The sequence below is a fragment of the Microtus ochrogaster genome, linkage group LG1 (genome assembly GCF_000317375.1).
Source record: "Microtus ochrogaster isolate Prairie Vole_2 linkage group LG1, MicOch1.0, whole genome shotgun sequence".
In the NCBI taxonomy this organism is placed as follows: domain Eukaryota; kingdom Metazoa; phylum Chordata; class Mammalia; order Rodentia; family Cricetidae; genus Microtus; species Microtus ochrogaster.
The window spans coordinates 37,424,348-37,438,067 of NC_022027.1; the positions used below are offsets into that span (position 1 = coordinate 37,424,348).

At 33.9% G+C, this 13,720-nt stretch overlaps 1 protein-coding gene and 1 pseudogene across 1 annotated transcript in view; both read left to right on the forward strand.

The window, feature by feature from the left end:
* Tecrl (trans-2,3-enoyl-CoA reductase like) overlaps positions 1 to 13,720 on the forward strand; it is a 64,000-nt gene that overhangs the window by 42,943 nt on the left and 7,337 nt on the right. The window contains exons 6-8 of the mRNA XM_005359430.3: positions 1,358 to 1,463; positions 4,148 to 4,220; positions 7,483 to 7,526. Of these exons, the coding sequence (XP_005359487.1) occupies positions 1,358 to 1,463; positions 4,148 to 4,220; positions 7,483 to 7,526 (223 nt within the window). The remainder of the gene's footprint in view (positions 1 to 1,357; positions 1,464 to 4,147; positions 4,221 to 7,482; positions 7,527 to 13,720) is intronic.
* Positions 3,459 to 3,580, forward strand: LOC113457522 (annotated as a pseudogene).

The following is a 13,720-nucleotide window of genomic DNA, read 5'->3' on the forward strand; positions in this document are numbered from 1 at the left end:
ATATATATATATATATATATATATATATATATTGCTAAAGGACAATCAAACAATTAAAAGGTAGTTGTGAATATTTCAAAACGTCAACTGCTCACAATACAGGCATTGGATAGTTTTTAAACTTGTTCATTCTCCGCTTCAATCTTCAGACAGTTTCTTATGAAAGCATTGTTAGTTATTATTTTTATTCCTCCTCCTAGGTTATATGGGTGCAAAAAAACTTTTTTTTAAAAGATTTATTTATTGTGTATACAACATTCTGCCTCCATGTATGCCCACAGAGAAGAAGAGGGCACCAGATCTCTTTACAGATGGCTGTGATCCACCATGTGGTTGCTGGGAATTGAACTCAGGATCTCTGGAAGAGCAGCCAGTGCTCTTAACCTCTGAGCCATCTTTCCAGTCCTTTTTATTTTATTTTATTTTGCAAAAAAAAAACTTTATGACTGATATGGAATGTTTTTTGAATCATCAGAAGTTAATTTTGATATATTTGTATTAGTTTAGTCAGTACATAAACTTTGAAGTTGTTTAGAAAAATAAGTAAATAATATGGTTAACTAACACTAAATAACATTTCTTGTTAAATGAGACATTGTGAAATACATTAAAATTAAAATATTTGCTATAATTTATGCATATATAATTATAGACACATATCTATCTGTATATGACAGGAAGCAGAAATAATATTGCAGGCACAAGTATTTACTGTTTGGAGAAGGATAAGAAGGAAGAGGGGAGTGGGTGCTGCAAACCATGTTCTAAGCATATAACATAGACTTGTCAGAAACCTTAAAAAATAACTGAACTTATAAAAGTCTCATAATATCATGTAAGCACTTGTGCTTACTTATGGGCACAAAGTCACCTGATACAGCCACAAGGGTTTAAATTAGGGCCCGTCGAGGAACCATAGCACAACTGAGGCTGTGGCAGTTTTATTGAGAGCTGTCAGAGATTTCATACATTTGTCTGAAACAGGATATAATGGCAATTGCCAGGATCAGTACTGTTATAGTTTCTAGGAAATAGTGAAGTTTGAAAGGCTTACGGTGTTCACAAAATTAATGTCTAAGACAATTGTCCTGTCAAGCTTCTATACTTCCTTGACTCCTAAGAGAACATAAAGAGAAACATTAAGTGGCCCGAATATTGCACTACCTGAGACAATGAACTGGTCTCTTAGGAACTGAAAGGGATATTGTGTCCCTGGAGCCATGGGCTCTAACCTGAAAAGGCTAGGACACATGCCTATCAGGGCAGCTAAGTCAAGCCAACTCCATGGCTTCTAATGATATGGCAAGGAGCTTTCTGGAGAGCAAATTAGTTGTTCATTAATTTCTTTATTTTCTAGCTTGGCCTGCTTCTGCCATTGTATCCACTACATCCGACACCTTCTGGAGACATTATTTGTCCATAAAGTTTCTGCAGGACACAGTCCTACAAAAAACTTGATAAAGGTGAGAACTGAGACATGTTATGGTTTTTTATTTGACTACGAAAAAAAAAACAAATAGTAATACATTGCATCATTGTGTTAGGGGTTTTTATCCTCTGGGAAGGGGACCCACTATGACTCAAAGCAACTTGGGAAACAAAGTTTATTTCACCTTCTATTTGTTAGCCTATCATTGAGGGGCTGCCTGGAGACAGGAACTAGAGTAGCGGAGGTCAAGGGGAAGTGGGGCTGATATTTTGATATTCCTTGTTTGTGCAGCCTGTTTTGTTATGTGTCCAGGACCACCCGGACAGGAAAGCCATGACTCATAACGGCATGGGTTCACCCGCATCAGTCACTCATTAAGAAACTCTCACTCAGACTCGTCTTCATTCAAATCTTATAGAGACATTTTATCAATGTATGTTCTTTCTATGTACATAAATCTAGCTTTTGTCAAGCTGAAAACACGCAATCATCAACAAAACAGGACCATCTTCTATATGATAATCACCTTTTCCTTAAAATTAGGTTTTTCTCTTCCTTAGTTGAGTTAGCATATATCAGACATTTTCCTTGAGTTTTATTTGAGCCTTAATCTTAGATAGTCTACAGGGAAAGGTCTTTTAAAAGCATAGTTTTAAGTAGATCATGCATGGAAAGGTCTTCACTGTAGGCACTGACTCAGATTCCTTAAAACCATTTGAAAATGAAAAACCCACAAAGTAATGTGTAGGTATAGCTACCAGAGTGATGCTAGTATCCACCATGTGAAAAAGTAAAAAACCCATGTGTCCAATGTCAAGAAAATGGGAAAGTTTTCAAAAAATTGTATTGAAAACAGACATTAGGAAATACCACCGATTCAAGTTTTCAATTCAAGTTCAAATGTCACTTATGTTTCCACTGGAATTTTATTATTAAAACGGTATGAAATTCTTACCACAAATACTCTTTTCATGAAAATATCTATAAAAAACTCTTTATTGTTTCATTGTTTTAAATAAAAATGAATTTTAGAATGATTAGACAGCCTTGTTTTTGACCTATCAATTTGTACCAGTGCAGAAAGTATGTTTGAGCCTCTTTGACCAAATCTGACACTTTGTTTTACATCAGTCAACATATGCTTGTGTTAACTATGGTCACCATTATTTTATTTAGTGTTAGTAATTTGCTATAGGTCATTTCTCTTTGTTCATTAATATCTTCATGAAAATGAATCATTCTTGATAAATAATTATAAATTGTCAATCTATATTTGAACTTTGTCCCAAATACTCATTAATATAAAAACAAAATCATGGCATTAATTTATATGTTTACTCTCATAAAGGTACTAAAATGTAGCTTTAAACTCTGCCTTATGGTGGGAAGATGCATTCCATGTATCCAGTTCAGGTGCTTTATAAAAGTATGCTGCAATAGCTAGCAGTTCTGTTGAAGAGACAAAGTCCTGTGGGCCCCTCACTGACCTGTGGTCCTGATGATAGGCTCAGCAGTGGTTTTGGTTCATTGTAGGCAGTCAATAATCTGTGAGGACATTCTTGTATTACCTATATTATGGGAAGAAAGCAGCATCACACAGACTTCCTACCTTCAGTTCCCTTTTTAAATTAAATAATTTATCTTTTAAAATTTAATTTTACATTCCAAACACAGTTCTCCCTCCCATCCATTCTCTAGTTCCCCCTCATCTCCCCTCCCCCCAGCATGCCCCCTATCCACTCCTCCCAAGGGATTGACTCCCAACAAAATCTGGCACATTAAGTTGGGACAAGACCAAGCCTCTCCCCTTGCATTAAGGCTGAACATGGATTTCCATCATAGGGAATGGTCTCTATTAAACTATCTCATACACCAGGGATAGATCCTAGGCCTACTGCAAGGTGCCTCACAGATAGTCTAAGCTTCATCACTGTCTTCCCCATATGGATGGCACACGAGTAGGATTTGCTAAAGGATGCTAAGGCAGGGAGATCACAAGTTTGAGGGCAGCCTGGCCTACACATATTATAAGATTATACTTTCAGGGATCATTTCTATAGTTTGTTACCTTCAGTTCGTACATTCTCAATATTCAAAATTCAGTGTAAGTTTCTGAGACTTATAAGACATGCTATAAATGTCTTGTTCAGAGACAAACCAATCAAGTCTTTGTAATCCCTCACATTCAACTCAAAGAGAAGCTTTTCTGAGTAAGCATTTGTCTGAGGGTTGAAACATAAATGTTTAGAAATCAGCACTGCACCATGACAACTTAGCTAAAAACTATATTAAATTCCCCTAGAGGGCTTAGGACTTCCTCAGGTATACAGTATCAGGCATGGATTCTTAAGACTGTAGACTGATTCTGGGGAAAGGCAATCATTTTCTTCATTTCATTCCCACCACTATTATGACACTGATGAGCCTGTTTATTTCAGTGACTTTTCAAAAAGAAATAAACAAACAAACAAAAATACAAAAAGGGAAGAGAAGGCGACTTAGATGAAATAGTATGTACATCTGTGGGAGAGAGATTAAGAGGATGAGGGGTTAAAGTAAGCTGTAGCACTCTATACAGGTAAGAAACTTTGAAAGAACTAAAGCAAGGAAAGGCATTTTTCAAATGCTAAAGTGAATGAGTAAGTGTAGGGGTACGTTAAAATAATGTATTGTATAATTATCTTATATAACTTTTATTTTGTCTTGTTTTATTTCTAGGGATGTGCATTTTATTGGGGATTTACTTCTTGGATTGCTTATTATATTAATCACCCAAGATATACACCGCCATGTATGTACAATTTCTTTTTAACTAAACCCATGCTAAATTATCAACATCTGTGCTTTGTTATTGATTCCATAAAAATTGAATGTCTTATACTTAACAGAAAAATTAATAAAAATATCAATTTTCAACTTCTTCCATAATTTACTAAATTTTCATGTAGGCTTGAAAGACAAAATTTGACTGACATAGATATTTTCTCTCTCTCCAGGAGCTCTTTATTGCTTCAAAAATATGTAATGAACTGATAAAAGCAAAAATATGAAGGAAAGTATAACCACTGAGTTATTAAGGCAACTAAGAAAGGAAGAATAAGTTTTCCCAAGGAACAAATCCCATGATAGTCTACGAGTGGTCAGCCTTAAACAGATGGACATACAAGCAGCACTAAATAACTCTAGGCTCTGTGTATATGTAAACATTATAACTACACACATATATATTGTATAGCATATATTGCTATATAGGGTTAAAAGATATAATATATATTTTAATGGTATATGTATGTGCAGGGATATTGTCTTAGTCAGGGTTTCTATTGCTGTGAAGAGTCCATGACCAAATCAACCCTTTTAAAGAACAATGTTTAGTTTGAAGGCCTACGGTTTAGATTCCATCCATTTTCTTCATCCTGTGACATGACAAATTGAGGCAGACAGGGTTCTGAAGTGGCAGCTGACAGCTCTACATCTTGCATAGGCAACAAGAAGTAATCTGAGACACTGGGTCTGGGTTGAACATAAATGAAACCCCAAAGTGCACCTCCACAGTGACTCACTTTCTCCAACAAGGTCATGCCCACTCCAACAAAGCCACGCCTCCTAATAATGCCTTTCCCTTGGGAGACCATTTTTCTTCAAACAGTTGCATTTTACTCCCTGGCCACCAAAGACTTGGAGCCATATCGTAATGCAAAAATGGAATTAGCCAAATGTCAAAAGTCCCCATAGTCTATCAGAGTATCAACAATGTTTAAAAGTTCGTAGTCCAAAATCTGTTCTGAAATTCATGCAATCTCTTATAATGTAATCACCTATAAATTAAAAAAAAATAATCACATATTTTCAACATGTTATGACACAGGATGTACACTACATCCCAAAATGTAGGAAAGGGAGCATTTGGTGGAAGCACTGATCAGAGTAATATCAAAAACTAGGTGTGAAAATTCCAAACTCTGCACTTCATGTCTGCTGTCAAAGCATGACTCTGACCCCTACTATTTTCAGCTTTGCTGAGTGCAGCATAATTCTTTCTCTTGGGCTGTTTCCACTCCTTGCTAGCATCTTTCTTGGCAGGTATCCCATGACTCTGGAAATCCAGGTTTCTCCATACAGTGGCCTCCATTCAGAGACACCCCTGGCCTAAACTGATTTCCTTAGTCACAGAGAAATATTCTATAACCCCCATTTTCTTTTCTATCTGTAGAGAGAGCACCATGTGGCCCACGTTAACAAGTTCCGTTATTTGCTGGGACTGGAACATACCCTCCTTGTTTATATACATTTTCACCAGCTTTCTGTTCTCCATGTTTACCTTCACTACCTAAGCTTGGCTGTCCTGAAACTTGCTCTGTAGACCAGGCTGGCCTCAAACTCTTAAGATACGCATGCCTCTGTCTTTGGAGTGCTGGCATTAAAGGCCTAAACCATCACACCTGCCTCTAAGTGCTTCTTTAATTTCTTTTTGTAAGTGGGAATTTCAACTTGGTGGGATCTCGCCATGAGGTCTTTTTATTCCATTTCTTAATCTGTTTATCTCCTTGAACACAGCACTTAGCTCCATTCTACTCCCTGGTGTTCCTATTCTCTTCACATTTTACATTTTGCAATTTACCTTGCTCTGCTTGCTCCTTTTCATTATAAATCTTCATTAAAGTTACCACTGTTAACAACACTACAGAGTCTAGTCTACTAGGCTGTTTTGAGATTTCCACTGCCAAATTAATTAATCCAAAACACTTCACTCTAGCCTAAGGTAAACTCTTCAGACAATGGCAAAAGGCAGATGCTTTCTCCATAAAATATCACAGGAATGATCTCTAGGCAACATTTTAAATTCTTCTCTCTTGAAACCTCATGTGCCAGCTCCTTACATCCAAATTTTTTACAGTACTATTGCCTTCCATAACTATACTTGTATGGCCTAATAAGCATTGTTTAAAGAATTACACTGCTCTCCTAAATCAAAGTACTAAAGTACACATTCCTACAAATAGAATTACAGTCAAGTCTATGACAGAAATACCCATATCCCTGGTACCAACTTCTGTCTTATTCAGCATTTTTAGTGCTGTGAAAAGACACTGTACCCTTGAAAACTCTTACAAAGAACAACATTTAATTGTGTGGCTTAAGTTCAGAGCTTCAGTCCTTTGTTATCTTGGTAGTACATGGAAGCAGGCAGGCAGACATGGTGCTGGGAAAGTACTGACAGTTATACATATTACACAGGAAACCAGAAGCAGTCTGAGAAACTGGGTGTGGCTTGAACATACATGAGACATCAAAGCCCACCTTCACAGAGACACACTTCCTCCAACGATTCCACACCTTTTAATAGTGCTACTAGTGACACATCCTTTGGGATCTCATTTTTTTTCAAAGCACCACATATATAACATTATATGTGTGTGTGTATGTCATGTAAATAAATATAGGTATATGACCTCCACATGCGCATGAATTAGTATACACCCTTCAACAAATAAATATATTTAAAATAATAAAAAAAATTAAAAGCTCTGTCTCCTTCACTTGTTCTTATGATAAATAGAGCATTTACAAAAGTACAGACTACAAAGCACACTCAAAATTTGTATAATTAAAATATAAATATGAGAGGTACATGATAAAAGAAATATGATCATTTTCATTACATTGTTAAACAGCAGAAATGATATTGCAAGGTGTACTATTTCCTGAGCAATGTTATATATATATAAATGAAACTTAGCAATGAGTTCTTAGGAAAATGAGAACTTAGCAAGATGTGTTCTACTTTAAAAGTCCTTAGTAAAACATATTGATTTTACATTTCATTCATATAAAATATTATTAGAATTCAAAGAAAAGCAAACACATGAGTAAACAACATTAATTTAAATATTTTAAATTTCAAATGTACAATATTAAAATTAGAAAACATATGGCAATCTTTTTAAATAGAGGAATGATGGATCCTGAAAAATATGTCTGTACAGTATCTTCAGTATAATGATCTAATAAGAAAGCTTACTTCTATCCCATCTGCTTCTTCTTCTTTACAGCATTTGGAAACAGACAAATAACAGTATCTGCTATCAATTTCCTGGTATGTATTATAAGTGATGTTTATTGATATTTTAAATATTTTGATTGGAAAAAAAGAATGTAAAAATGCATCATAAGGAAAATTTGTATGTAGAAAATGTGTTTAACTATGTAGAAAATATCAATTTCATAGTACATATATTTTACACAAATACATACAAATTGGAGTAAAACAAACTTTATATAATTTACTGATAAGTTGTTAAATATTCCTATCAAAATTCTGTAGTGTAAAATTAGGATCCATGATTCTTATCATATATACATTTATGAAGTTATGCACTTCTAAATTCAAACATTTTCATAGGTATAATAGATAAATATCAAAAAAATTCATTAAGTTATTGACTTACTGATTCAGTATGAAGAAAAATTTTGTATCTGTTTGATTTAATTAGTGGAAGTAAGTATTAATCCAGGGATTGACTCTTTCTAAATTGTTCTCACGATTCTTTCCTTCCCCATCATTTCATGTAGAAAACATGCTTATTTATTGAATTACATACAAGTTTATACGAGCACGTAAAAATCTTTCTTTTTCTAATAAATCAGTACAGCAAACAGAGTCCTTTATGTTTATATTAGCTTTACTCTTGTGACAAATAATGTTAGGTTTTATCTTAAAGGTGACTATGTTTGCACATAGTAGGATGCCTTTATTTACTCTATACTATTGCATATCATATACTTTTAGAAATATTTAATATTGGTGAAATAAATTAAAACATTTAATTATCACAGTTGTGCATGGTCCAGGCAGAATAACTCTGCAGCTTCAATTTTTTTTTTGTAATGTTTCATGATTACTCAGAAAATTTTGGCAGAGTGAATAGTTGGTTCACAAAAAAACAAACAAACAAACAAAACAAATATTGCAACTCTTACTTAACTTTAGGCTCTGATGGGTTCTTTTGTTGTTCTCTGCTTTTACTCGTTCCTCACACTGCCCTCCTCTGCTGTCTGCACCGCGTTTACAATCTCATTTTGGTTTGATTTGTACCATTACCTTTTTTTTTCCATTTTTTTTTATTGAGAAAAGGAAAAAACAAAAACAAGTTTCTGCTGCCTCCCAGCCTCCCATTTCCCTACCCCTCTCCCACCCTTCTCCCCCTCCCCCCACTCCTCTCCCCCTCCCTCTCCAGTCCAAAGAGCAGTCAGGGTTCCCTGCCCTGTGGTAAGTCCTAGGTCCTCCCCCCTCCGACCATATCTAGGAAGGTGAACATCCAAACTGGCTAGGCTCCCACAAAGCCAGCACATTAAGTAGGATCAAAACCCCGTGCCATTGTCCTTGACTTCTCATCAGCCCTCATTGTCCTGTACCACTACCTTTTTGTCCAGTTGTTGAGTTATTAATTTTCTCCAATGTGCTATAACCATGTACTAATTTTCCCCTTTTCACCAAATGAGAAAGACACATGCAAACATAAAAATTTAAAGTTAGAGCCTTTCTAAATTTTATATCAAAACCAAATTATAATTAATATATAATACAACATAAGCAAAATTCTAAAAACTTGAAACTGATTTGTTTATATGCCAAATATCAATGTTTTCATATACATTTATCAAAGCTATTTGAAGTACAGTCTTGGAAAAATTTATCAAAGTCCAGGAAGCTAATGTGTACTCAAGCAGTGCTTGTAGCAGTAATAAAATCTAGTGGAAATATGGTAGAGAGAAGCAAGATGACTTATAATTTCACATTTATGAGTATGTGACAGTTATTTTCTGTTTCAATTGTATGAAGATTCAATGATTTTTTCGAAAGCTGAGATCTCTAGATTTAAAGATAAGTGTTAACTCTGAGACAATGGGGATGTTCTTGCGGGAATTCACCAAGGTCAGCTGGCCTGAGTCTGAAAAAGCATGGGATAAAACAGGACTTGCTGAACATAGCAGACAATGAGGACTACTGAGAACTCAAGAACAATGGCAATGGGTTTTTGATCCTACTGCACGTGCTGGCTTTGGGGGGGGCATGGGCAGTTTGGATGCTCAACTTACTAAACCTGGATGGAGGTGGGTGGTCCTTGGACTTCCCACAGGGCAGGGAACCCTGATTGCTCTTCAAGCTGATGAGGGAGAGGGACTTGATCGGGGGAGGGGGAGGGAAATGGGAGGCGGTGGCAGGGAGGAGGCAGAAATCCTCAATAAATAAATAAATTAAAAAAAAAAGATAAGTGTTAAGATTGTTGTAGAAGGTCGCTTGTTTATTTCCCAGCTGTTCAGACTCCTGAAATAACCACTGTATTAATTAAATCACTGCTTGGCCTATTATCTCTACCTTCTTATTGGCTAGCTTTTACATCTTCATTTAACCCATTTCCACTAATCTGTGCATCACCACGTGGTTGTGGCTTACCAGCAAGTTTCGGCGTCTATCTCAGGGCGGCTCCAAGGATACTCTATACTCAGCCTTCTTTCTTTCAGTAGTCAGTTTAGTTTTCCCCACTTAGCTCTTACCTATCGCAGGTCTAAGACACTTTCTTTATTAACCAGTGGTATTAACAGCATACAGAGAAGAATCCCAGATCATAAGATGAATTTCAAACAGAAAAGAATGCCTTTGTTTGTAAGCAGAAATAATATTGGAGACATTTTATAATCCTTCTTAAAATTGAAAACAATTAATATAATTTTACTTAGCAGCAAATGATAGTTTGCAAGTGAGGGATATCATCATTGAACTTTTTGCAAGCAATAATTATGGGGAAGAGAAAAAATACTTAATGGCCCAGATAATTGTTATGAATGATTGACACTTACCATATGGATTTAAATTTTGCAATCATTTGTTACTCAGATACATTTTTGGTAACAGGTAATAAACAAGATATAATGCTTACAGATTTGATCAATCTTGAATATGTCAACTACATCCCGAAGATCTACATATATTATAACATAACTGGATAAATGGAAGATATTCATTTATAAAAATGAATCAAAATATGTGTGATTATTTAACTTTAATATGAGTGCTGTATGTGTAATTTATTTTTGAAGAAACTAAAACACTTTTTAAAGACAAATCATTGTAAGATATCTTTCATTAAACTAACAGAAGATCATTCAGTTGGTTATTATGCATGGCAATCAATGCAGAAATAATTATAAGCCTCCAATAATCTGTATTTAAATATAAATATATTCCTCAATTGCAGGTACTAAGTTTTTTTCATAAAATTTTATTTGCAAACCTTTATATTCACTTATTTTTTTATTAAAGTTGGTGTTTGTTTCTGTTTCTTAGTAGAACAGACCATTACCTGGTAACACAACAGTCAAATCAATTGAATGCTACTAAAGTTGTTTGATCACTCATTTCTTTATTATCTACTATAATTTATCTTTTTGCCCCCTATAACTTCTTTCTACTGAAATTTTGTTACCTAGTACTTTAAAAAAATATCATAAGCTACACAGAGTGATCAGAAAATATATTTAAAGATCAAGCTAAAGACTTCTGATAAAATGCTTAATTAGATTTCACTCTATGGATGTTATAGTCTAGGAAGTATCTAATTACCTGCTTTTTAAAACATTAAATAAAATTTTGATCTCTTAAATGTGTGCAAGAATCACACTCAAATCAAGAAAAGGAAGAATATGACTCAGAAAAAATAAAGGTTATATATGTCAGAATTGCTCTTCCTACAAAATATATTCTGAAGTCCACATGTATTTTTATCTATTCTAAATTTTTCAATCCACTGAGTATTAATGTTTTTTTTATTTCTCAACTATCTTCATCCTCTAAAACTAATCTGTTTTAAAAGCTACAATTAAATGCAAATAATCAAAATTCTAAAACAGACTGCTTTGCATAAATAAGAGTACATTTTTAAATTGAATTTCAACTCCCCTTTGCTTTCTCTCAGTAAAGGCTTACCAGTCTATGAACAGTTAACATTTCCTAGACAGAAAATGTTCCCGTAAATTCTTTGTTTCTTCAGTGATTAACAAAATGGAAAGAAAGCAAAACTTCAAGCAGGTTTGCTAAGCTTTCAAATAGCTCTTTATTCTAGCTTTGCTCTGTTTCTAGTATCAACATTTGTTATCTGAATTTTCTCTCCTTGTCATGAAAAAATGCAAATACCCTTGAAATAGAAAGCTGTTTGTATCTGGTCTAATGTTTTTGAAGAGAAAGCACAGAAGAGCCTTAAGCATATAAGAGGCAGGACTTGATTAGACAGGAGGATATGTAGATTTGTATATCACAGTTTTTAATAAAAAGTGGAGAAATGGTGCTTGCTGTGGTAAGTCAGAAAGACCAGAAATGGGCTTTGGACATTTGATATGTACTGATGTAGCAAACACTAAGAAGAGCCTGTGTCTTGCTTTATCTTCATCTCTGTTTAGTTAGTATTTTAATTAATGCATATATTTTACCCTTTTCCTTGCTGAAGATTAAGTTAAAATTTAAAGGTCTATCATTTGTTTTTTAATACTTCTTAAATTCTCTGAAATAACTTATATACGTAATAACTAGATTGTGAATGGCTCTATGCATATAGTCCATAAAAACCAATGATTTCAATTGGAACTAATTTTTCTTTGTAAAGAAAAAATAATTTTAAATAAGCTGTAGTTGAAAACTTACAAAATAAAATAAATATAAGGATTATGTTTTATATCTTTTAACTTAATTAAATTACAATTCTACTACAACTCACTAACAGAAATAGTCATAATTTAAATTAGTCATTATCAACTTTCTTAAGGCTGCAACCCTTTAATATTGTTCCCATGTTGTCATAAAATTACTTCATTGTTAATTTACCACTGTAATTTTGTTAGTGTCATGAATTATTATGCATATATCTGATAGTCATGATGTCTGATATGAGACACCAAAAGGGATTAAGACCCAGGATGGAGAACTACTGGTGTAATTAAAATCAGTAACTACTATGTGAACATAAAGTTCGTATTTTTTAAGCTACATAATAACAAAGCCAATGAAGAAAAAAGTCTCACAAGTAAGTTTTGGGTCATTACTTAGTCGACAATTAGTTCATGTTATTTACCATCTGCCTTCTCAAAACTCAATGTCTGATACTAAATGGTCACAAAATAATTTGTGAAAACTCTATGGATTTAAGGTTGATGTACTATAAAAACTGTGGTAATGAAGTAGATTATAGAAGCAAAACTAATAACTCTAAGTAATTTAATAAGTTCACAAATACATTAATGTCTTATAATTTATTGACTAAAGTTTTATCTCCAATAGTCAAAGCAGCTAAAACAAATTCATATAAACAACTTAAGAAGATTTAATTTAAATCATGCAATTGAAATAGTATATGAAGTTTATATAAAACCATGTTGAAGTATTGATTTTTCAAAAGTAAACATTCATTGGTCATTTATTTATAAACAACAAATCACTTTTTAAAAAAATATTGAAACAATGCATATAAACAGATTATCTAAAATATAATTAAAATATATACTAACAGGTTTGAAAAAATAAAAGTATACAAATGAATAATTGTAAACATATAATTTTAATTAATTAATTAACTTTTAAAAATGCATCCTTTCTCATTATACATACCAATCCCAGTTCCCTCCCCTCCTCCTGCTTCTTCCACCTTCCCCTACCCCACCCACATCCACTCCTTAGAGAGGGTAAGTCTTTCTCTGAGGACTCAAAAAGTCTAGCACATCACTTTGATATGCTAGGTCCAAGGTTATTCCTAGGCCGAGTAAGGTTTTCTTCCAAAGAGAGTCATCCAACAACTGATGGAATCAGATGCAGAGATCAACATCTAAGCACTGTATGAACTCCCACAGTCCAGTCAGAGAGAGAAAGAAGCTATTGAGCAAAGGGATCAGAGCATGATTGATAGGGATACATAATGAAACAGCATACCTGAGCTAATAGGAGCTCACTGACTCCAGACTGACAGCAGGGGAACCAGAATAGGACCAAACTAGATTCTCTAAATGTCAGTGACAGTTACATGATTGGGGAAGTCTATGGGACCACTGTCAGTGGACCAGAATTTATGCCAACTATAAAAATTTAAGAATATATCAATCTAAATTGTCATAAATATCAGTAGTGGATATTGAAATAGTTTAATAATGACTTATTTTAAAGGAACATATGTAGACATAGTTTTCCCATCAGATATATATACTAGATATATATATATAGTATATATATATAGTATATATATACTA